The sequence below is a fragment of the Hypomesus transpacificus genome, chromosome 26, assembly GCF_021917145.1.
Source record: "Hypomesus transpacificus isolate Combined female chromosome 26, fHypTra1, whole genome shotgun sequence".
NCBI classification, from domain to species: domain Eukaryota; kingdom Metazoa; phylum Chordata; class Actinopteri; order Osmeriformes; family Osmeridae; genus Hypomesus; species Hypomesus transpacificus.
Window position 1 is genome coordinate 2,313,111 of NC_061085.1, and position 24,292 is coordinate 2,337,402.

The following is a 24,292-nucleotide window of genomic DNA, read 5'->3' on the forward strand; positions in this document are numbered from 1 at the left end:
GTATGTTTCATTCAATCAACACATTGAATCCTACTAAGAAAGCTGAGTAAATGCACTCGATGATAGGCTACATCTGCTACTGATATTACTATCCCAACTATAATTTCAGCTGTTAAAACTATAATATTTTTGTTACGACTAACTAGCCTACTTCTTCTGTTTAACAGTTCAGCTTTTAGCTTCTTCCGCATTGTAGGCTATTTAAGCTCTTAGCTTTGTTGATGCAGTTCAGCTTCCACACTGCCTCTTGAAATTCAACTATTTCTTCGATTGCTTCACAACGTTCAAACGTATTCTCGCACATTGTATTTAAGCACTTAGCTTTGTTAGATAATGCAGTTCAGCTTCCACACTCCCTCTTTTGTGTGAATCATACATTTTTCAAATTAATTTCAGCTTGAGGGTATTTTCTCATTTTTATGTTTTCAGCCATTTAAAAAATGTATTTCAAATTTCAGCATTCCAACGCATTTTCAGCAGGAAATGCATGTTCTAGTTGGTTAAACTCTTTTATTCAATGTTCAAATTGTTTCTATTGCTTGCTTCATTTTGTGTAACTATAGAATTTTAACATTGTGCCAACCAACCCCATATTGTGTGCCAACCAACCCCGTGATGGGGCTGGTTTATGGCGTGAAATTAGTGCCAGGAGAGCGAGCTCTGTAAAAACGATTTGTAACTTGCAAAAAAGATTTGTGTACTTGCAAATAAAAGTTTTGTGTCTCCGTAGAACAAAAAAAAGATTTGTGTACTTGTAAAAAAAAGTTTTGTGTCTCCGTAGAAGAAAAAGATTTGTGTACTTGTAAAAAAAAGTTGTGTCTCCGTAGAAGAAGGCGGGAACACTGCTCCCAAAACCATCAAAGCCAATCAAATATAGCCATTTCTGTGTCTAATATCATTGGACATTTTCGTCTGTCTATCACACAAAGAACGTCAGCGAATAAGAACAAAACTAGAATGCTGATGATTTCAATGGCGAGTCATTTGGTGACGTTTAGTAGTTCAAAATATCCATGGGTAAGTATCTTTAATGCAACATTTAAACATTATTCAGTTAACACACTCTTAATAGTATAAACTAATGGATAAGGGTCGTAGTAAGTTGAATAGTTTTTTAATGAACACAACAGTTTGACGCCGAATATGGTAGATTGAATCTTGACAGACTTTGCAGAAAAGTATTGATCCATTCTCATAAAGATCGCCTGAAAGCTCCCTGGCACTATCTATTCCTGTAATTTTGTTTGATAAGTGTTTCCGTGTCAATTCTTCAGGGCTGAATCTGGGCATTTTTGAAAATTACATATTGTCTACACTAACGTGAACATTACTGTATCAGTTTCAGGGTTGACAAACTTCCTTTGATTGCTATCATAGACCTACTACCTACACTGGTGGAAATGGGCTCTGTTTAAAGGTTAAAGCCGAATCCCAATACTCCCCCTTCCCCTTAACTTACCCCTTCCCCTTGGCCCTCTAAAGTAAGGGGTAAGGGCTACATAGCCCTAGGAAATGGGACGCCACTTGGTTACAGGTACGTCATCTAGCACGTATCGATATCTCCAAAGCAAGTAGCGTTATGCACTGATATTAAACGAAATTCGCTGCTAATGGAGTTTACTTAGAACTGTAGACATGCTAGGCACAGAAATGCGGGACTGTTGTGCAATTCAGAACTGTAACATTAACGTACCAAACTAGTGATTTTTAGAAAAGTTTCAATTAGGAAAATGGTAGCAAATGTATATGTTCATGACTGTATATAACACAAAACAAGACTGTCATAATTTTTTTATCAATTAAATAAGCCGATAATATAACATTTGTCGACTCTCTGGATGAATTGGTCGCCATTGTTGCCGGTCGCGCAGTTTTCACATAGCCCTAGGTTTCAAGTAAGCTCCCGATCTCACTTGGTTTTAAGGGGTGTATAGCCCTTACGGTGCGTTCACACTGGGGCGGGCAGAGCGGGGCGTCGGCTTCCAATTCATTTTCAATGTAACCAGGCGTTGACGCCCTCGTAGGGCATTGTGGGAAGGCGAGCGGGGCGTCGACGCTCGCGTAGGGTATTGTGGGAAGGCGAGCGGGGCGGTGAAAGTTGGATTTTCGGAACTTTATGTAAATGACGAGCGTGAAAACGCCAGCGATGGCCAATCGGGTTGGTTTCTTGTTTCTTGTAACGTAGCAACTGTTGGTCATGGTAAGCATTTCTAGGTTTGACAATTTCAAGATGGAAGAGCAACTCATCGTATGTGTGTCTTCATACCCAGTATTGTATGATACGTCTATGTTCGATTACAGAGACATAAACAAAAAAAATGATGCCTGGCGCAGGTTTGCTGAGGTTGTCGGCGTCCCTGGTGTGTTGTATTTTGTACTTTAATTCAGTTTCTTCACATTACGTGACTTTCTTCTGTGCTAGCTGCATAGTCTAGCTAGCTCACCCGGCACACGATTGACATTCAACGCTGAAATGCTGGCTGGCAGCCACTCGCTATCCATACAGTGAATGTGTAGTGGCAAGTCATAATCTAGCGATTGATTGCAGAGATATTGAGTAATATAATAAAAGGTTACACATGTCAACGTTTATGTCTGATGCATCTTTTTTTCAAGCCGGAACAAGACCCGTTCCATAGAGTGCGGGTGGCATTTAATCTTTTACTCGGCCTAAAAAAAGTGTGGAAAAAGATAACCTATTGTGTGCTGTAGATAAGATCATGTCAGATCTAGAATGCAAGTCGGATTTGTGCTTAATGTGTGTAAAAGTTGTATTTTGTCTGCACATTTGCCATGACATTATACGAACTACAACAGTGATTTAAGAGAACTACAGCTCTGAGTGAATCTGTCTGACACGCCCCCGAGCGTGGTGCACAGTGGGAAGGCCGGCGGTGCTGAGCGGTAAAAAAGTCTGCAGTGTGAACGCACCGTTAGTCTTAGCCCTTCCCCTAGCTCCAAAAGAGTATTGGGACACCACTAGCTCTCACGGGAATGCGCAAAACTAAGGGGAAGGGGGAAGGGGTAAGGGGGAGTATTGGGATTCGGCCTAAGTATTTTGAAAAAAATAGAGACAGAATATAAGTGGACAAGTTCATTAAATGTTTGCCACAGGCCAATGCATTCTATTTGAAATTCCGCGGGTTTTTGTTGGAATTCTGCTCTCCCAAATTACGTTTGGGCTTGCTAATATCCCACTGCAAGTGAATGCAGCACTAGACAACTCCAATCACCCTCCCCAATGCGCTGAGACCAAGGTGAAATCAGTTTTATATTCGAGATTCAACAGATTCGAGATTCATTCCAAATAAACCTTGATTAATATGACTGCGATTAAGGCCACGTTTACACATAGCCCTGTATTTACATAAACAAATATTTCTGCCCCTCCGTTTTCAAAAATAACGTTGTACACACAAGTACGTTTAAAAAAAAAATCTGTTTACATGAACCCGCATATACGCCCCCGAGTGCCATCAAAACTATGCCAAACCTGTAGGCGGCAATGTAATGTGAAGGATAAAGCCATGCAAACCAATCAGAATTTTCAAAATCAACAACTACGAATAACACGACCAACTTTCTTTACCTTTCAGGCGCGAGGTTCATTTGTTTGAATGATTCACTAATGCGATGCACAAATGTATTTCGTGATTCAGAAATGTAACGCAATTTACAAATAAATGACCCCATTATGCTAGTTGTGTTCGACTTCATGCACCACCGGTGGGGCTGACAGCCGGCTGCGTTGAAGCTGAGAAAGCCATTGGCTGCTTCAAGTCAGTTCAAGTTCAAGTTCAAGTCTTTTATTGTCAGGTACACAAAACAACACAAGGTTAGACTGGGCACTGAAATTCTTAAGACAAGACAATGCAAGCACCTGGCATAACATAACATATAAGTAAACGGAATACTAAAACTTCCTGAATTACAGATAACAATAAATAATACACTATACTAACCCTAAATGCACATAAAACCTATTTCAACCCTATAACCTACTCTAACCTAGGTGGAGTACAGTACAATAGTGCAAAATTGCAGATCAGTGACTATGTCAATGACCATACAGGAGGCTAGTGGCGAAGTACAGTGAGGTACAGTAGTGCAATGTTAATGATAGTACAACCAGTAGCTGAAAATGACAGAGTACAAGTGACTAGTGTGCAGTAAATCAATGTCCATATCAGTGTCCATTCAGAAGCCTGATGGCCCTTGGGTAGAAACTGTTGTCCAGTCTGCGTGTGCGTGACCAGATGCTGCGGTAACACCTGCCAGAAGGCAACGGGGTAAAGAGACAGAAGGATGGGTGGGAACAGTCTCTTAGAATCCTGCCAGCTTTCCTGAGGCAACGTGTGTGGTAGGTGTCCTGTAGGGCTGGGAGCTTCCTGCCGATGATGAACTGAGCAGAACGGACCACACTTTGGAGGGCCTTACAGTCCCTGTCTGCGCAGCTCCCATACCACACTGTAATGCAACCAGTCAGAATGCTCTCTATAGTGCATCTGTAAAAGTTAGTGAGGATGACTGAGTCCATACCAAACTTCTTCATCTCCTCAGGAAGAAGAGGCGCTTACGGGCCGATTTGACCACCTTGTCCGTGTGAACAGACCAGGTGAGGTCGTTGCTGATGTTCACCCAGAGGAACTTGAAGCAGCTGACCTTCCCCACTTCAGATCCATTGATGAGTAGGGGTGCATGCTCCTCCTCCTGCCGCCTCCTATAGTCCACAATCATGTCCTTGGTTTTGCTGATGTTGAGAGAGTGGTTATTGTCCTGGCACCATGATGTCAGGGTGTCAACCTCCTCTCTGTAGGCCGACTCGTCACTGTCAGAGATGAGGCCCACGATGGTTGTGTCGTCAGCAAACTTAACAAGGAGGTTGGAGCTGTGCGTTGCCGCACAGTCATGAGTGAGCGAGGAGAACAGGAGAGGGCTGAGCACAAAGCCCAGGGGGGTACCTGTGTTGGTGATCAGTACAGATGAGGTGCGGTAACCGATTCTCACCACCTGTGGCCTCCCCGTCAGGAAGTGGAAGATCCACTTGCACAGGGAGGTGCTTAGTCCAAGGTCCACAAGCTTGGAGACTAGTCTGGAGGGGATGATGGTGTTGAATGCTGAGCTGAAGTCAATGAACAGCATCCTTACATACGTATTCCCCTTGTCCAGGTGGGAGAGAGCGGTGTGCATAGTCAGAGCGATGGCATCGTCTGTAGCCCTGTTGGACCGGTATGTGCTGATAGTACTTGGGCAGGACTTTCCTCATGTTGGCTCTGTTGAAGTCACCAACAACAATGAAGGCTGCCTCTGGGTGCACATTTTCCAGACCATTGATAATCCCACACAGTTCATCCAAAGCAGCGGCCTTGTCTGCCTGGGGGGATGTAGACTGCACTCATGACGACCGCAGTGAATTCCCGAGGCAAATAGAAGGGGCTGATTTTTACAGTTAGCAGCTCAAGGACCGGAGGGCAGTGAGATGCTAGTACCGCTACATCCGTAGCCCAGAGAGAGTTAACCATAACACAGACACCTCCGCCCCTGCACTGCCTGAATCAGCTGTTCTGTCCTGGCGGTATATGGTGAATCCCAACGGTATAACCGCTGTGTCAGAGATCTCCGGAGACAGCCAGGTCTCGAAGAACGCCAGTACACAGCAGTTCCTGATGTCCCGTTGGAATTTGACACAAGCGTTAAGTTCACCAATTTTGTTGTCGATGGACTCGAACGTTAGCAAGTAAGATGGTTGGAAAAGCAGGTTTGAAACACCGTTTCCGAGTTTGAACAAGAACTCCAGCACGCCGGCCTCGTTTCTTCTTCCTCCGTCTCGCAGGTAAACAGAGCGGCGGAACAACAAAGGGCCAGCTGCATTCCGAAAAGTGGAATTAAAGTTCGTAAAATAGTCCTTGCCAAGTGACAACTTAATGTCCAGAAGTGTCTGCCGGTCGTACTGAATAAACGACAATATAACATTGACAAAACAAGTAACAAACACTAGAATGACAAACAAAAAGCTAGGTTTTTGCGGAGCTCTCGTCGGCGCAACCATCTCTAGGCGCACCGGATGACCGCATTCAACTATAGACCTTTTTTGAAACGTAAACAATAACTGACCAGTTTAGAACGCAAGGCCCTGAACTACATCCGGTTAGCGCATCTCATACGTTAGTCGCTAGCCACTTTACCATCGAGTTAACATGACTAGCGCATATTACCATCAATTAACTGGCTGTGAATAGCAGCGATACATCTAATAGTGTCCCCTAACCGACCCACTGGATCAGAACGTTATTTATTTTAGACTATCATTTATTTTAGGCTGATCTGAAATTGAAAGCCTACCTAAGGTAGCGCTAGAGCTAATCTATCCCGATGTCTACCACTATTTCAAATAGTAGCTACATTAGCCTACCAAATACTATTTGGTAGAGTGCGTTTACTGTCAGTAAAGAGGTTATTGGAGCTTATAAAAGTCTGATGCTACAACTATTTTTTTGAAATGCGAGTCAACAAACAATGTACATATTAAGATAGAGACGGTTAGACCAGCTATGATGCCTGCATACTAAATGCAGCGGTCGGGAAGGTGTGCAGCGGGTAGGCTGTATCTGTGGTTACTTGTTGAATAACTGCTGTGAAATTGTAGTAATTAATAAATGCACCGATACATTTTCAATGTGATCTGCTGTTTTTGCATCACCCACCTGTCATTTCTGAACCCAGTGTATGGTCGAGGGTTAAAAAACTGGTGGATATGAGAGTTAGCCATAGCCTAGGACTACGCATGCAGTGTCAGATCCACAACCGTTTTATCTCTACTGAAGTATATTTATTGTTCAGGTGGATCCTTGCCTGTTGCGCAAATTAATTTCAGTAACCTAAGCCAGGACACATCGCCACTGATGCTAGACATGATTGGAAATTCCCTTCCATGACAAGTTATGGCACCCCAAACCACCTTTTTAAAAGTAGCCTACTAACCCAGATAGCAGATTGAAAGATCAAGTATTGTTTACAGCAGCAACCCAGTCATCTCATTGTCCCGTTTTTATAGGAAATGTAAACGTTGACAACTTGTTCTTCCCCAATCTCGACGGACAGCCAAACACACCAACAATTGACATTGTTTTAAAAAACATTTTTTGGCACTGTAACGTGCTCACTTATGCTTTTAAACTAGCTGACTTCCATCAAAACAATCATTCGCGCGTCTGAAACCGGAAGCTTTCAAGGGCCAAACTTGACGAATGAAAATTCTAGAATGTTCATAAAAAAAAGGTCTATATTTTGTAACTGTACCAAGAAGAACAATATTTGAAAGATCTTATGAACCAGCCAGAGAATCAATGTCTGACCCCAGACAGGTCTTCTCTAACTCTGAACTGTATAAAACTGTGAGATTACAAAATCGATCTCTGACTCCAGCGAAACCAACCATGGCGTGAGCGCCATCAGGATAGGCGTTCCAAAGGATGTCCCTCAGCTCCAGACATTCAACATTATAGTAATTGCAACACTTTCTGGACAATTCAGAAGGGCGGCCAAAATGCCATTCTAATTGCGACCAGACTGAGATCCCGCAGACTCAGTCACATGACCCTGCAGCGCAGCCGCGCTTTGACTTCAGATTCTTCAAATGGGCCTGTTGTGGAAAAAACATCACACTGCTGTAATTATGAAGATGGAGAAATGGTTATAGATTATATGATTGAAAATTAACCTCTTAATCACCTTTTTACTTATATGTGCTGATTAGTATTACCACTAAGACATAGAGGCCAAAATGTGGAAGTCCAGATAGATAGAGTTTGAGTGCAAGAGAGAGAAGTGTGTGTGTAGGTTTCTTCCAGGAAAGACTACAACACCCAGGTAGGGAACTACAAGACCCAGATATCAGAGGACAGATTTATGTCCTTAAACTCATTATAACCTGTGCAGCTGGGCTGCAAGGCCTCACGTGGGCCCTGGAAGGAGAAAGTTAGGGAAAGTCCAGGCTATTCAAATTCTGTGACAATGGACCAACCAAGTGTGAAATGCATTCATGAATCTGTAACCACATATAATGTACCAATGATAAAATATCATAAAATAATGGAAAACAAATATATAAGCAAATGTCCGGAGAAAAATGTCAGTCAGACTCCGGGGTCTACTCACGTTTGTTGTAATCAATCCTTTGTGTTAGATTCGAATAAACACTTTGCATCATACTTTGCTGTCGTTTATGTGCTGTTTTAACTTTTGATATTGGTTAAAAGGAGAGACGCCCCCCCATCCCGCCTCGGCGCCCTCTGCTGGTGGTACGGGACGGTTAATTAATGGACGCACTTCGGAATTTGTGCTTAGTTCGCCCATAGCAAACGCCGGCCCTGGTCGCAGGACTGTAATAAACACTACCAATCATTAAGGTCGGACCAGCACTAATTAATAGGTTAATAGGTGCGTTCGACATGGACTGACTTCATGCAGCCGGCTGCAGGCGGCTGACTTGAAACAGTGAATTCTGGTTACTTTTTGTCTGACTTGAGACGGCGCCGAGGCTAGGCCACTTTGACGTCACCATCAAGGTACTGTGACATTGATTCGAGAACTGCCAGCTGTGTAGCCGAGCGCATTTTCTCAAGAGCAGCTGCACGGGTTGACAGCTATTTTATGATTGGCCAGACTCACACACGACAACTTTGACGCATGTTTTGTCATTATTCTGACACCTTCAATTTCGCCAATGCTCAAATCCGGACCAAACTTTTTAATTAAATAAAAAATGTGTTGAAAAAAGGGTTTTAGTCCACCTTTTCACTAATGGAAAGACTAAGTTTAATTATAAATAAAGTAAAGTAAGCAAACAGCGCTTGATCGGCCATGACTGACGTCAACGCAGCAAACCACGAGAAGCTGGAATGTCCGACTTCAGAGCGGTTTTCAACTCCTCCCCGACTGCAAGCTGCTACTCTCGCCGGTCGTTCATGCAGCCACATTCCATGTCGAATGCACCTATTGTGTTTTGGAAGTGTGGCTTTGAAAAGAGGGGGTGGGATATTTTGGTTTGAATCCTTTTGAACTTGGCCTAAAATTGCAAGGTTCGCAAAACTTGCTTATCCTGCTTTTAACACAGTTGTTGGGAACTCGTAAACAATTAAAATCACTGCTGAGGATTGAGACTTCATAGTTTGCCTTACTACAACGCAACACAACACAACACAGTTCACCAAGCCACAAGTGCCCAACCAAAACAAGTAACCTTGCAAAATTATCAAATTTTACAAACCTAGATAGATTTTCTCATCGGCTAAACACAGGACAAAATATTGGTGGCAGACTCTCAAACCCCTTAAGACACTCACTCTGCCAAAACACAACACTTTCAAGCTTTCTTTGCCTTGAAGAATTCCTGAAGGAATCTAATCTTTTCACATTTTTCACATCTCTACCTGGAGCAAATAGAGGGGCACTTGCTCCTCTTCAATCAACTGTCTGAGAGGTGGTTAATAGAGAAAACTTTGAGATAAAGAGTCAGTTTTCTTCAGGGAGGCCATTTTTCTCTGTGCATTCTTCAGTGTGTCAAGATTCAGACACATATTCTGTGTTTTAACTGGTATCATGAGGGCCGAGTATTCAGACCAGGGACAGTGGCGAAAATTGCGATCAAGTTTGGGGGGGGACAATTATATGACATCTTCTCAAGAGCAATTCCTGAGGGGGACACCAAAATTACTGCTGTAAAACAGCACCATTGTGTCCATATTCAGCAAAGCGCTTTCATTGCGTATTATTAATATTATTGAAATTACATAGTTATGTTTACAGTGATTTATTGGGGGGGACAAATCATATTTTTTCCAGGATGGGGGGGTTGTGTCCCCCCCCGGGATTTCCGCCTATGACCAGGGATGTTGTTACTGTCAAGTATCGCTTCCAGTAAACTTGTTATATTAGCCAGTTTTGAATGAAATTCAAAAAGGAATTTCAAGCTTATTTTCGTTTTTGGCAGTTTGCAGATAGGGATTCCAGCTGAGATACTGCCAGTGAAAACGTTGTTAGAATCAACTTGTTTCAAAGTAGGTTCTTAAAGAATTAACGCAATTTGAGTAAATGCTTAAAAATATCACTAGAAGGGAAAAACTTCAGGGGAAGTTTAAGTCACAGGTTAAGACAATTTTTACACAGGTTTGCCCAATTTCTTCCATTTTATGCAACTGCATTCTTTAGTGTGTCAAGTTTCAGACACATATTCTGTGTTTTTCTCACCACACTATAAACCTAGCTTTATTCATTGTTTATCATTTTCATGATAAACAAATCACCTCTCTTCTCCCAACCCCTCCTCCACAAGAACTAACACACTTCACCCACAATCAAACACAGTATCCTCCCCTCAACACTGTCCCTTCACCACATTCCTATCAAGTGTACTGGCTCCCCTACACCTTCCAGTAGTTACATCCCACTCAAACCCTCCCCTCTCTCCTAAGTCTAATTAAGAAAGTCTTTGTTTTATGTTAACCTGAACCTCAATCATATATTGGGTCCTGAGATAATTTAGTTAGAACTACCCACTCATATGCCAAAATGTTGAAGATATCTCTCTTGGGTGAGATGGTATATCGAGGAGGTGATGTGATTCAAATCAATCATGGGCCGATTCCTTACTCCATGTATGCACGCAATTGGTAAGGTCCCTCAGGGGAGGAAGACAATCATCACATACTTTCTTCTTTTAGAAGATACTTTTCGGTCTTTTAGAATCAGGTAACATATTAAAAAAAACTAATGATCTTTCCCAGCAGAGTTATTATTTTATTTTTTTTGTCATTTAGCAGACGCTCTTATCCAGAGCGACTTACAGTGAGTACAGGGACATTCCCCCCGAGGCAATTAGGGAGAAGTGCCTTGCCCAAGGACGCAACGTCATTTGGTGTGGCCAGGAATCGAACTGGCGACCTTCAGATTACTAACCCAATTCCCTAACCGCTCAGCCACCTGACTCCCGATAATACACCGTTAATACATTTCATTCTTTTGCCACTGTATTGGCAGGTTTAAAAGACAGGAAACATCAGTCAGTTTGAGTCTGAGGGCTTCATTTACTAACAGGATTGCGCCCATTTCAGGCGTGAAATAGCGGGTAAAGACATAACACCGTATTAACAAAGGCAGCTCACTTGAGTAAAAACGCAAATTACTGCTGTTGGGAGGGTATAAGGGAAAGTGGGTGTATATTTCTAGCTCCTGTTCGCTGAACTTTTTTTTTCTTTTCCTCGAATCACCCATGGTGGCAGTAACATGCAGGTGAGTTTTCCCGTCTTTACCGGCGCGCTAATTAACACTAATGGGCGCTGATTGCCCGAGGAGGATCTGGTTTGATAAATACCACAAAAAATGCGGAAATATATCGTCCGCAATTTGCAGTTGGGCAAAGGTGCAGATTAAGCTGCGGTCACAATGTTAGTTAATGAGGCCCTGAATGTTTAAAAACACTCACGTTATTGGATACCTACCCTGCTGCTCAAGGGGGAGTGTCTTTTGATCAGATTAAGTAGTTTGAGGATTTGCTTAAGATGAAAAGTTATGTTTAACCTCCCTGCAAGGGGTTTGCTTTCTAGACTTTTCAAAACCTCGATTGCTCCTCAACAAAACCTATGACTCTACATGTCCTTGACTCCCAATAAGCCCTCTGGGTTGACAATGCTGTAGTATTGAGAATACGTTTTGTTTGAGGGTAAGTTTGAGAAGTCTTAAAAATCGGCCCACTTTGTAGCTTCAAAGTGTGGTTATGAGGTAATTGATTTATGGTAACTGTACTCCATGATCCTCTGTGCTCCTTTCACACCCTCTGGAGCCTTCCTGTCCTGGTTGGTGGAGTACTGTCCCACACCCTGAAGCCAGTGGTCAGGATACTGAATTAGTACAAGTGCAAGCATCTGTGTATTTTGTAATTTCGCACACTACAACAATTAAGAGTGACAAAAGCCAGACTAAAGTGAGATTTAGACAGGTATGGACAGGTATTCCTGGTGCTATGTTGAAACATCTTGCACAGGGAAAAGGAAGACAGGGTATGGGCACAGAGGATAATTTTTTTCACAGAGACTTTTTTTACATTATTTATTATGTCTGAGTAACTGAAGACTATATTTGTAATATAAATGTGTAGGGGAAGTCCATGGTGTGAACTCAATGAAAGTGTGTATTTCTTCAGAGAAAGATTCATGGCCTTGGAGTCTCAGGATAAAAAGGGACTATTCGTGTAATTTTCTGGTAAACAACACAAAAAACACACAAAAGTTAAGAATACTGACATGTAAATGTCATTATCTCCTGGTGGTTCCAGTTATATACATTATTGTGGTAAAAAAAGATATTCCCAGGGCTTTTGTTCTGTTATTGATCTTATCTCACTCATTTTAGGAAATAGTCAATATTGGAAGGAATAGACTGATTTTTGTAAATAATTTTCAATCCATTTGCTGGAAAATCGTAAAAGAGAGAATAAACAACGCAAGGGATAGGGGATAAGGTAAAGTAATAACTATTCTCTGGAGCGTTGAGGGTCCAGGGGGTGTGGAGGTTGGTGTGCATCTTATTTCCCTGGCTTTGTTGGCCAGCACAATGTTAGGTTTGGCTTTCTTTTTTTTTAAGAAAAAAACTTTCTGTTAACTCATATCCTGATATTATCAGCGTACATTTTTCTGTGGGGAAATGCAGAGCAAGAATCATGATGCAAAAACTGTCTGCGTTGCCTAACGCACAAATGTTTTGTGAATACACACAAACTCAAATTAAGTTAACACCATATCAACCAACCAACATTTTAATCACCTGCATCACGTGCACTGCAGTAGTACTTCAAATACTATTCTACATTTGCAATAAAAATAAGTGTCATATTCAGCAAGGAGACTTACCATTCTCAGTAACCAGGTCCCATTACGTAGCGCCCCAAAGCACCCAAAGAAGGTGATCAATAACATTAGAGACCCAACAATGATCAGCAAGAGAGCTGGGTCAATTGTCAACGTATCCACAACATCTGTGTCAATGAACATACAGCACACATATCAAGATCAATGAGGAAGCCATATCACAAACGCTACTACATTACATTTCTATTGTGTTATCTATGAAAATTATGTCAGAATATACACCTTTCATAATGTATCTAACCTTTCTCTTTGGCAATCTTGGAATAGATTCCAACAGCAACCAGAACTGTACTGGTTACCTAGAAGAATGATGTAAAATGTTATGTTTTTATGTTGAAGTTTTGAGAGATTTGTTTGATTCAAACTTTTTCTGACAACATCTATGGTTGTAATACAAATTCAAGGCCTCTATGAATACATGTAGCATTTGAAGTATTTTGATGCTCAAGAAAAAAAAGGTTAAGTTGGTATAAGGGTTTATAAAGAAAGATAAATTATATTTAACAAGTGTGACAGGAACATATTAATTGCTTAGCCTATACTTAAATTTTTCATAAGCAATTGAACAAATACAGTTTAAATGTCTTACCGAAAACATGTAACAGCAGGCGAATAAGCTGTATTTAATTCTCCTATATCCTTTCATTCTCTCACAGAATTTGTCCAACAGAACTTTCCCTCTTCTAAATTTCCGCTCTCCGGAATTTTTACTCAAGACATCTTGACATGTTTTAGCTTGCCTTAAGAACTGATGCATTTTTCTCAAACTGAGAGGGGTAAGAGTGCAGACGTTGTTTCTGCAGAATGTAAACAGCATTTATACTTTTGGGGGCCAACTACATTGGAACAATTGGAGGGAAGCGTCACATCTCACAAATTATTGTTCTACTTCAGGTAGAAGGACAGAACTTAGGGTGTTGTAAAATGTTATACGGGTTATCAGGAGTGAAGCATTTGTGTAGACAGACCTACCTGTGTTCATTAATGTGAAGAATCTGACCGAAACCTTTGTACACTCCAAGAAGTTAAAATAGCCAGGCTCAAAGTTTGAAAATTATATACATGATTTGTTTGAAAATTAAGGGAATTACAAGGTTCTTCATACCGCTTATGTTTCAATAGGCTAGGCCTATACAAAAGATTTACATGTCTTCCCTGTTCACGCTGTTTCTTGGCACTTTTGAACAACCTAATTTACCTAAACCTAACTTAAAATTAATACAATTTATTGACAACTAGAGAGGGTACAATTTCTGGGAAAATTGAAGGGTGTGCTTGCTTGTGTCGGTTGCAGATGGGTCTGTTTATTAACTGGTTTTAAAAATTGTTCTAACTTCTATGACTTAAACGTCACCTTAAGTTTTTCCCTTCTTGTGGTGTTCGATAGGTTCTACTGTCAATATGAAAGACAATTAGACTGTCGTGAACAACACCTACCCACCCAAGAGCCCCTCCCCATCTCCACAGAGATAACTTCTCTTTCCTGAATGGAGAGTTAACAGACTGTTCAAGGGCCAGAACCCCCTCAAAGCAGCTGGGCCAGTCTCTCCATCTCAAACACTGTGCTACTCAGCTGTCTCCGGTGTTCACATTTACATTTATGCATTTAGCAGACGCTTTTATCCAAAGCAACTTCCAAGAGAGCTTTACAAAAGAGCATAGGTCACTGATCATAACAACGAGGTAGTCCTAAACATTGCAAGCAGCCAAAACATGAAGCATATGTCACCGAATGGGCGAGCAATCCCGCTAGGCAACGAATCCCAGGACACACCACAGCAGAGACAGGAGTTTTTTTTTTAAAGAAAATACACTTTTATTTTAAATTCATAAAACTACCCCTGGAACAGGTCTAATGAAGGGCACAGGCCAATTTTGGGCACCCGGTAGAGCTAGGGTATTTAAACTAGGGTGAAACACCACACGCCAAGGGGGTACACAGCAAACAGCACACCGCAACGGTTCACCGGTCAATCCCGCACACAAATTTACAGGAACCATATAGCCACACAGCAACACAGGTAGCAGCCCACACGTCAATGCTCACACGTGCACACAGGGATCCCCAAGCCTCTACCTGCACCTCACATAGAGCACAGCCCCAACACTAACCCCTGTCCAGGCCAGCAGACGAACATACAGAAAATATAAATAGGACGGGGTCCCTCCCGACCGAACAAAAATATATACACACGAAACTGTCCAGCCTTGACACTGGAATAGTCAGGCTGCACCACCCGTCCTCGAGTGGCCAAGCTGTTCCTTTGCGGTGGTTTCCCCCCCTAGGGTGACGTCACTCCTCTGAGTGTCTTAGAGAAGTCCAGGCGGTAGAATTCGTACTGCTGGGAACCTGCCAATTAAAAAAACAAACGGGGAATCCTCAAGGGTCCACAACCACTGCCATCCGTTTACGCAGCAATGGATGTTGGAGTCACCGTCCCTCTATAGTATTTGATAGCGCAGAATAATCTTGCTTGTCCGATGTCTCCGCTCCCCTTCTCTCGGGCTCGAACGTAGTAGACAGCGTAGACCCCGTAACAGCAGCAGCCCGTGGATGGCCCAGTATTGCGGAGGAAAGCGACTGTGGATCCCCAACCCGTCGCCTTGGCTGGTCGTATAATCCTGTGTACGGGCCCTGCCCATCTCTCCGCTGTCAGTCTTCTTATATCCAGTTCAATTGGGGCTCCACCAATCTGGGTTGGCCACTCAATCTCGCTGAAAGTCTGCAGCCGTGTCCGATTAATTGGTCCTAGCACGGCAATAGCGGAGTGTCTGTTAACAAGCGGAGAGAGAGCAGAGCAGCGGAAAGCACGGACCCGTGCTGGCATTGTACAGTTTGCTCCACCACAACCATTCCCATCCCCATTACAGATTATCCATAGGCATAGGCCACCCCTTAAAAACAAGACAGAACCCACACGACACTTACATCTCGTAACATTTGAATTCAGATGCATTTACGTGTACTGTTTACCTGAAATATGAATTGTAAAAACTTACAGCAATGGCGGTCAAAGGATTCTGTTCGTCTTGTTGGTCACGGCAACCCCCAAACGCAAGCGGTTCTTAATACGGACCAATCACAGCCAAGGGGTATCCGTAACATTACGGACCAGTGGACGGATAGTCAGCAAAATCAGGTGCACGTAGAGCTCTCCGAGGGGCCCGGAGAGGGCGTTCCATATCTGTCTAACAGAAACCTCTGGTCCGTCAATGCTAATATATAAAAACTTCCATAGCATTTCATCAGTATGATACTAGTAAGTACCCAAGTCGACACCATTCTTCTGCTGCAGTTCAATAGCCTGAGAGAACGAGGCGAACGGCTGGCCCGTCTTGATTACGTAATATGCCGTTGTTATAAATCGTGCAATAACACGATGGGCATCTACATTTAAATTCCTGACCAGCACGGTCAACAGCCTGGAAAATGGATTGTCAACCATCCGTTTAGCTGTCACGCAAACCAGGTGCTGGTTTGGTCAGTGATTGTTTTCGAAAAATGGTCGGTGCCTTGGTAAAAATATCAACTTTAGTCTGCTTTAGACGGGAACATACAACAGACAACACAGTACATCTTTGTTCCATAAAAAAAGTTGCTTCCGTTTGAGCTTGCAGCTCTATTTTGCTGCCATCTTCAGTTTATTGTCTCGCGCCAGTTGTAAAAAAAGGTATAGAGATTAGAGAATTACAATATGACGTCTCGTCACTCACTTCTCAACTCTTGATTTGCCAACTGTGCGCCCCACGAGCTGCAAAGTTATTTATGCATTTAGCAGATAGCAAAACATATGAAGGATGTTAACTTGTTTTTTTTTTAACTTTTTTTTTTCAATCAATAATTTGCAGTGGCCCGATCGGGCCAGTGAGTTGCTAGTTTAACTGTCCCAACGTTACTTTTTACTAATCCCGGGCCATCGTTATTGTCAAGCCCTGAGTATGATTCGGCCCTTTAGGCTAACCAGAGCCTGTCAACAGAGAACCTGTCGACTCCCTATTAAGCCCCATTGTACCGAATTTGGTTGCAGTTCCACCAGAGTTCCACTAAGGGTGATCGCGAGCGAGTGCAAAATGAATGGGAGTCTATGGAGCTAAACGGCTAAATTTATCTCTTTTGCCTGATAGTTGTTGAGAAATCTCAGATTTGATTGTGGTTTTTGTATGTTCAACATGGATTCTAGGTCGAAAGTTGTATGAACAAGTACTTATGTCCTTTTGATTTCTTACAGGGTGAGTCGTTGTTGCCCATAACACACTAGCATTCTGCTAATGAATGCTGATTGGTTAGTGAAGGACTGATACGACCAGAGATCCCGCTTAATGGCATCCGAAGTGGAATCAGAATGTCAGAGCATTAGCAACATTTGTAAAAACATTAGCAAGCCAAAACTCTTTCTAGCATGTGTATTGACAGGGAGAGCCTAACCTGTCAGCTGTGTTGTCGATGCCTCGAGAGAAAAAAGGAAGTGACCAGAGCTTGCCGTAAAGCAGTATCTCTGGTCGTACAATGTGTATGATGTCATTGACATTTTCAAAGGCTTTTTAGAACAGAAAGGCGACTTTAAAAGAATCTAACACCCAGCATTGAGTATTCTTTTTTGCCTCCCCTTTTTAATTCATAATTCAAATTACTAGACAACATTTTTTGAGAGGGGTATGGCTGCAGCCTGCAGCCTACCGTCTCATGCCCTCCCGTCTCATGCCCTCCCGTCTCATGCCCAAGCTGTCCAACGGTAAATTCAGAGGGTCAAAAATACTAAATCGTGAATTATTTTATGGATGGAGTTAAAAGTAAGTTTGTGAGCACGTTTTTGCAATAAATTGATAAACTTGAAATATATATTTTTTTATCAATATATTATTTGCTGATTTCTGGATGTTATTGTTCTGTCCCTGATGTTAACATGTATTTGATGAAACCTGCGATGACCTTCATTTAAAACTGCATCAGCGTTTTATGTTGACGTTTGTTAGCGAAAATTGGCTAACTTTACCTAGAGCAATTTATTGTTGCAGACTTTGATGGTTTCTTTTTGTGATTTTCCTTAAGGTACACATCAGTGTCTTTAAAAAAATAGAACACACCGCAGGTGACAAAATGATCGGTGTGCTGTACCGAACACCATTGTCCCCCAACCGTTGCGGTTGTGCCTAACCTTAATCTCAACCTCTGCTACGACTCCTGGCCTTAAACTAATCCTAACCTCAACCGTCGTTGTGACGCCTAACCTCAACTGAACCGGGCCTGCCAGGCTGCAGCCGTAGAATGGATTTTAGTTTGTGGTCTAGCTATAAAAAAAACACGCACACCAAAGTAGGAAGGAGAAATAGCGGACCAGACAAGCTTCTATTTTGAAAAGTAGAAGCATGAGACGGGAGGGCATGAGACGGGAGGGCATGAGACGGGAGGGCATGAGACGGGAGGGCATGAGGCGGGAGGGCATGAGGCGGGAGGGCATGAGGCGGGAGGGCATGAGGCGGGAGGGCATGAGGCTGCAGGCTGCAGCCATACACTCTTGGGATTTTGAGGGGTATAGCTCCATAGACCTCCATTCATTCTGCACTCGCTCGTTAGTGCCATCAAATGGAACCAGAGTGGAACTGCAACCAGTTCAGAACCCGGAAGTTTCCCGAGAGTGACAGTTCTCCCTATATTAGACTAACGTATTTATTGTTTTTTTTGTATATGTTGTTTTTAACCCGTTGATGGGTTAAAAAGCTAAAAATTGTCTGTCTACCTATAATTTTACGTTTTCTGTAGCCCTTGCTAACTTACAGTACCTAGTGTCTGCACTGCACTGAGATGCTAGCTAGGTTATCGACAAGTCGGAGCAAATTTACAAATTAGCCGTTTCATCAATAAAATTACTTTAACTGAACTGCTTATTTCTCGTCACATTTTAATTCAGATGCTGATTTACACGTAGCCTACCGTTTAGCTGAAATATGAAAAGTAAAAAATTACAGTTGTGAGGTTTGTCTGCCTCGCTTGACATCTTGCAATGACTTCTGGGAAATCAGAAGCGTTCTCTCTGGTCAAGTCACCATCCGATGCATCCTCGATAAAAGGGTGGATCAGGAACATTTCCGGGTATTTTTGGCGTTCTTGGTGACTTGTGTTATTTGGATTGGAACCGTACTTGGGCAATAAAAGATGACGTGAAACGAGTTCGCAAGAACACAAGAACGGAAAAAAACGTGGATTGATAAACAGCCAGTGAATTCTAGTTTGACTTTTTGTCCGACTTGAGACGGCGCCGAGGACACGTCACTGTGACGTCGCCATCAAAGTACCGTGAAATCGATTTGAGAACTGCCGGCTGTGTAGCCGAGCGCATTTTCTCAAGAGGAATTGCACGGGTTCAGGTGACGACACAGCTATTTCATGATTGGCCAGACTCACACACAACAACTTTGACGCGTGTTTTGTAATATTCGGACACCTTAAGTTTCGCGAATGCTCAAATCCGGACGAAATAGTTGAATTGAATTAAAAATGTATGGAAGAAAGGGTTTTACTCCACCTCTTCACTAACGGAAAGATTACGTTTCATTTTAAATAGAGTAAAGTAAGCAAACAGCGCTTAATCGGCCGTGACTGACGTCAATGCAGCAAACCACAAGAAGCTGAAATGTCCGACTTCAGAGCCGTTTTCAACTCCTCCCCGACTGCAAACGGCCACTCTCGCAGGTCGTTTCATGCAGCCGCAGTCCATGTCGAACGCACCTAGTGGCTGTTTATCAATCCAAAGAACGCTGAGAACGCAAGTACATTCTTTTGAAGAAAGTTCTTGCCATCGTCCTTGCGAGAATGGTCCTGCAAGGACGCAAGGACGGAGAATGAATTGAGATAGTTAGGGTTTTCCTGGACTAAACTAGTCAACAAAGCTAAAAAATTGTCCCTCTACCTGTAATTTTACGTTTTCTGTAGCCTTTGATAACTTACAGTACCTAATGTTAACTAGTGTCTGCACTGCACTGAGATGCTAGCTAGGTTATCGACAAGTCGGAGCAAATTTACAAATTTGCCGTTTCATCAATAAAATAAGAACATTTTCAGCGACTGAACTGCCTATTTCTCGCCACATTTTAATTCAGATGCTGATTTACACGAACCGTTTAGCTGAAATATGAAAAGTTAAAAATTACAGTTTGAGGTTTGTCCGCCTCGCTTGACACCTTGCAATGACTTCTGGGAAATCAGAAGCGTTCTCGCTGGTCAAGTCACCATCCGATGGATCCTCGGTAAAAGGGGCGGATCAGGAACATTTCCGGGTATTTTTGGCGTTCTTGGTGACTTGTGTCAGAGAATGTCTAATAAAGAGAGAACTCCCACTCTCGGGAAACTTCCGGGTTCTGAACTGGTTGCAGTTCCACTCAAGTTCCATATGAGGGCGCTAACGGTCGAGTGTAGAATGAATGGAGGTCTATGGAGCTATACCCCTCAAAATCCACTTTTCTCAGGATATAAATTTTGGTCTAGTAATTTGAATTCTGAAATCAAAAGGGGAGGCAAAAAAAACACAGACCAAAGTGTGTTAGATTTTTTTAAAAGTCGCCTTTCTGTTCAAAAAAGCCTTTGAAAATGGCATTGACGTCATACACATCGTACGACCAGAGCTACCGCTTGACGGCAAGCTCTGGTTACTTCCACTTTACTCTCAAGGCATCGACAACACAGCTGACAGGTTAGGCTCTCCCTGTGACAAGCTAGAAAGAGTTTTGGCTTGCTAATGTTGTTGCTAATGTTGCTAATGCTCTGACATTCTGGTTCTGCTTCGGATGCCATCTAGCGGGATCTCTGGTCGTAGTCAGTCCTTCACTAACCAATCAACATTCGTTAGCAGGATGCTAGTGTGTTATGGGCAACAACGACTTACCCCGTAAGAAATCGAAAGGACATAAGTACTCGTTCATTCAACTTTTGACCTGTAATCCATGTTGAACATGCAAAAACTATAATCAAATCTGAGATTTATCAACGACAATCAGGCGAAAGAGACACATTTAGCCGTTTAGCTCCATAGACTCCCATTCATTTTGCACTCGACCGCGATCACTCCCGGTGGAACTCAGGTGGAACTGCAACAAAATTCGGTACAATGGGGCTTAATAGGGAGTGGGCAGGCTCTCCTTAAACAGGCTCTGCTTGTGTTCTTTGGATTGGAACCATAGACATAATAAAGAGTAGACGCCGCATTGGCTGCTGGGCGCGAGAAATGCGGCCGCCATCTTGGGGAGGTCCAATTCCCGGTTGCTTAGCAGCAGAATAAACAAGATGCCAACACTGTGCAGCATATTCATGCACTAATCGGCGAACCATCTTAAATAGGGCTCAGGGGATTACTTTTCACAAGTAATATTTACCATTACTGTACTATTTGTTACATTTTGTGAATAGAATCTTACCAACGTTGAGAAATTTGGAGCAAGAATCTTTGATATTACTGTACTGAAATTGTAGCTAGCAAGCTAGCGTAGCCCTATGTTTACTGCAACGGCCGGTGTATACCCGGCTATGAACCGAGACTTAATATGTCATATTCCATAACACTGACTTAGACACAACTGGCACAAAAATGTGTATGGTACTAGTACATTTTGTAATGCCGAGGGAAGCTGTGGTGCAAAAGACAAAGGAAATTTGTTGTTCCATTGTCTTTTGCTGGAGCAAAATAAATGACAAAACCCACTGAGTTGTGCCTGTCCATGCCCTGAACACATCTGTTAGCGGGTCCCATTATCGTCCACCTAGCTCTCGACGCTCGTTACCAATGTTACTAAAATGTCGTTATAATACAAATTAAAAACGTTTAGTCACAACATTGTACTTTAATATATAGATACACACCTATATCATAAAATTCCGGTTTTGAAATCCAATCAGGATATGCCTAGAAATGTTACTTTTCTGATTTTAGCAGTTAGCCAGGGGGTCCCATTATCGTCCACCCAACCACTTTCAATGGAGAAATGTCAGTTTGACGCTGCGGAAGGCAGATGCTACACATACGGTTTGAGAGCGTATTTACATACTCAAATCTCAAAGTAAGAAGCTGTAATTTGGTGTGCAGCAATATAAGATGTGTACATATCGATGAGTTACTTTCTTTCGTTGCTGCTGCATATCTTCTTTAAGAAATTAACGGAAGAAACGGTTGTGGACGATAATGCAGTAGGAGCTAAATCTTTTTTTGCGTCATGGACGTCCATATCCATAGACTGACGGCGATGGCTGCTGATCTTTGCATGGATGGACGGACGGCGATGCTGTTCAGAGTGCCGTCCATAGAGGGAGCATATATTTTGGACGGCGATGGATTAGCAGGGACGTCCGTCGTTAGGGGGAGCATAGATCATAGACGGCGTCATAGCCGTCCATATGGACGTCCATAGAATGACGGCGATGGCTGCTGATCTTAAGGACGGCGATGCTGTTCAAAGTGCCGTCCATAGAGGGAGCTTATATTTTGGATGGCGATGGATTGCATGTTTAGCAGGCTGTTGAACTAACAGAACTGCCTAAGGCTACCATAGCATGTAGCTAGCTACATTAACTTTGGATGACTCAATCTTTTGTCAAGTTAATTTGTATGAATTGCAGGCCAGTGTAGGCCATATATTTACGCCTTTTTTTTTTTTTTTTTTACATAATCAGCAGTATAATCTCATGACAATATAGACTTGAAAAACAATATGTTATGGTTTGGGTTTGCCTAGATATAGGCTACATATATTTTAATTATTTCGAGAATTGTTAATAAAGACTCATTAAAAATGTTAACATTGTGTTATGACTATGAAATATATTGCCATTTAGGGCTTTTACATTATCAACAGTATAATCTAATGACAATATAGACTTGAAAAACAATAGGCCTATGTTATGGTTTGGGTTTGCCTAGATATGAAATATGAAATACATTGCCATTTAGGTCTTTTAAACCGTCAGTTTAAAGTGTTTTATGGGTGGATTTGGAGCCACCAGTCAGTAGCTCCAATGTTGCGCACGAACTTTGCGCACGGAGACAACGCAAAACAACAAACACTCGCTTGAAGCGGAGACCAATGCAAAACACAATACGATGTGTTGAGCCAATCCAAAGCCGTCAAAGGCTACCATGAATGTAGCTACAGCAACCGTGGATGACTCACAAAGTTTTGTCACGTTATTTTGTATGAATTGCATTTAAGTGAAGGCTATATATTTACGCCTTTATTTTATTTTTTACATACAAAAGTAGGCCAATCAACAATAGAATCTCATGACAATATAGACTTGAAAAACAATATGTTATGGTTAGGGTTTGCCTAGATATAGGCTACATATATTTTAATTATTTCGAGAATTGTTAATAAAGACTCAATTAAGATTTTAACATTGTGATTTGTCTCCGCTCAAAGTGATTTGTGCCCAAATTTGGAGTGTAGGCCTATAGGCTATTACGTTTTGCATTTGTCTCCGCTCAAAGTGTTTCGTGCTCAACATTGGAGCTACTGACTGGTGGCTCCAAATCCACCCTTAAAACACTTTAAACTGACGGCTTAAAAGACCTAAAGGGCAATGTATTTCACAGGGTCACAAAACAATGTTAAAATCTTAATTGAGTCTTTATTAACAATTCCCGAAATAATTAAAATATATGTAGCCTATATCTAGGCAAACCCAAACCATAACATATTGTTTTTCAAGTCTATATTGTCATGAGATTATACTGCTGATTATGTAAAAAAATAAATAAAGGCGTAAATATATGGCCTACATTAACATGCAATTCATACAAATTAACTTGACAAAAGATTGAGTCATCCAAAGTTAATGTAGCTAGCTACATGCTATGGTAGCCTTAGGCAGTTCTGTTAGCTCAGCAGCCTGCTAAACATGCAATCCATCGCCGTCCAAAATATAAGCTCCCTCTATGGAAGGCACTTTGAACAGCATCGCCGTCCTTAAGATCAGCAGCCATCGCCGTCATTCTATGGACGTCCATATGGACGGCTATGACGCCGTCCATGATCTATGCTCCCCCTAACGACGGACGTCCCTGCTAATCCATCGCCGTCCAAAATATATGCTCCCTCTATGGACGGCACTCTGAACAGCATCGCCGTCCATATGGACGGCTATGACGCCGTCCATGATCTATGCTCCCCCTAGCGACGGACGTCCCTGCTAATCCATCGCCGTCCAAAATATATGCTCCCTCTATGGACGGCACTCTGAACAGCATCGCCGTCCGTCCATCCATGCAAAGATCAGCAGCCATCGCCGTCAGTCCATGGACGTCCATGACGCAAAAAAAGATTTAGCTGCCTCTCCGATAATGGGGCCCCGAACGTTGGAGATTTAGAGCGGACGATAATAGGGC

The 24,292-nt window shown here is 42.3% G+C and overlaps 1 protein-coding gene across 3 annotated transcripts in view; it reads right to left on the reverse strand.

The window, feature by feature from the left end:
* zgc:113223 (uncharacterized protein LOC541424 homolog) overlaps positions 1-13,722 on the reverse strand; it is a 130,247-nt gene extending 116,525 nt beyond the window's left edge. The window contains exons 1-3 of one of the 3 annotated variants that reach the window (XM_047049920.1): positions 13,513-13,719; positions 13,165-13,222; positions 12,906-13,030 (exon numbers count right to left, since the gene is read on the reverse strand). In XM_047049920.1, coding sequence (XP_046905876.1) covers positions 12,906-13,030; positions 13,165-13,222; positions 13,513-13,680 — 351 coding nt within the window. In that variant the 5' untranslated portion in view covers positions 13,681-13,719. Of the gene's footprint in view, positions 1-12,905; positions 13,031-13,164; positions 13,223-13,512 lie in introns of all 3 variants that reach the window. The other 2 variants (XM_047049922.1, XM_047049921.1) reach the window with 2 other exon arrangements.
* Positions 13,723-24,292: the final 10,570 nt, after the last annotated feature.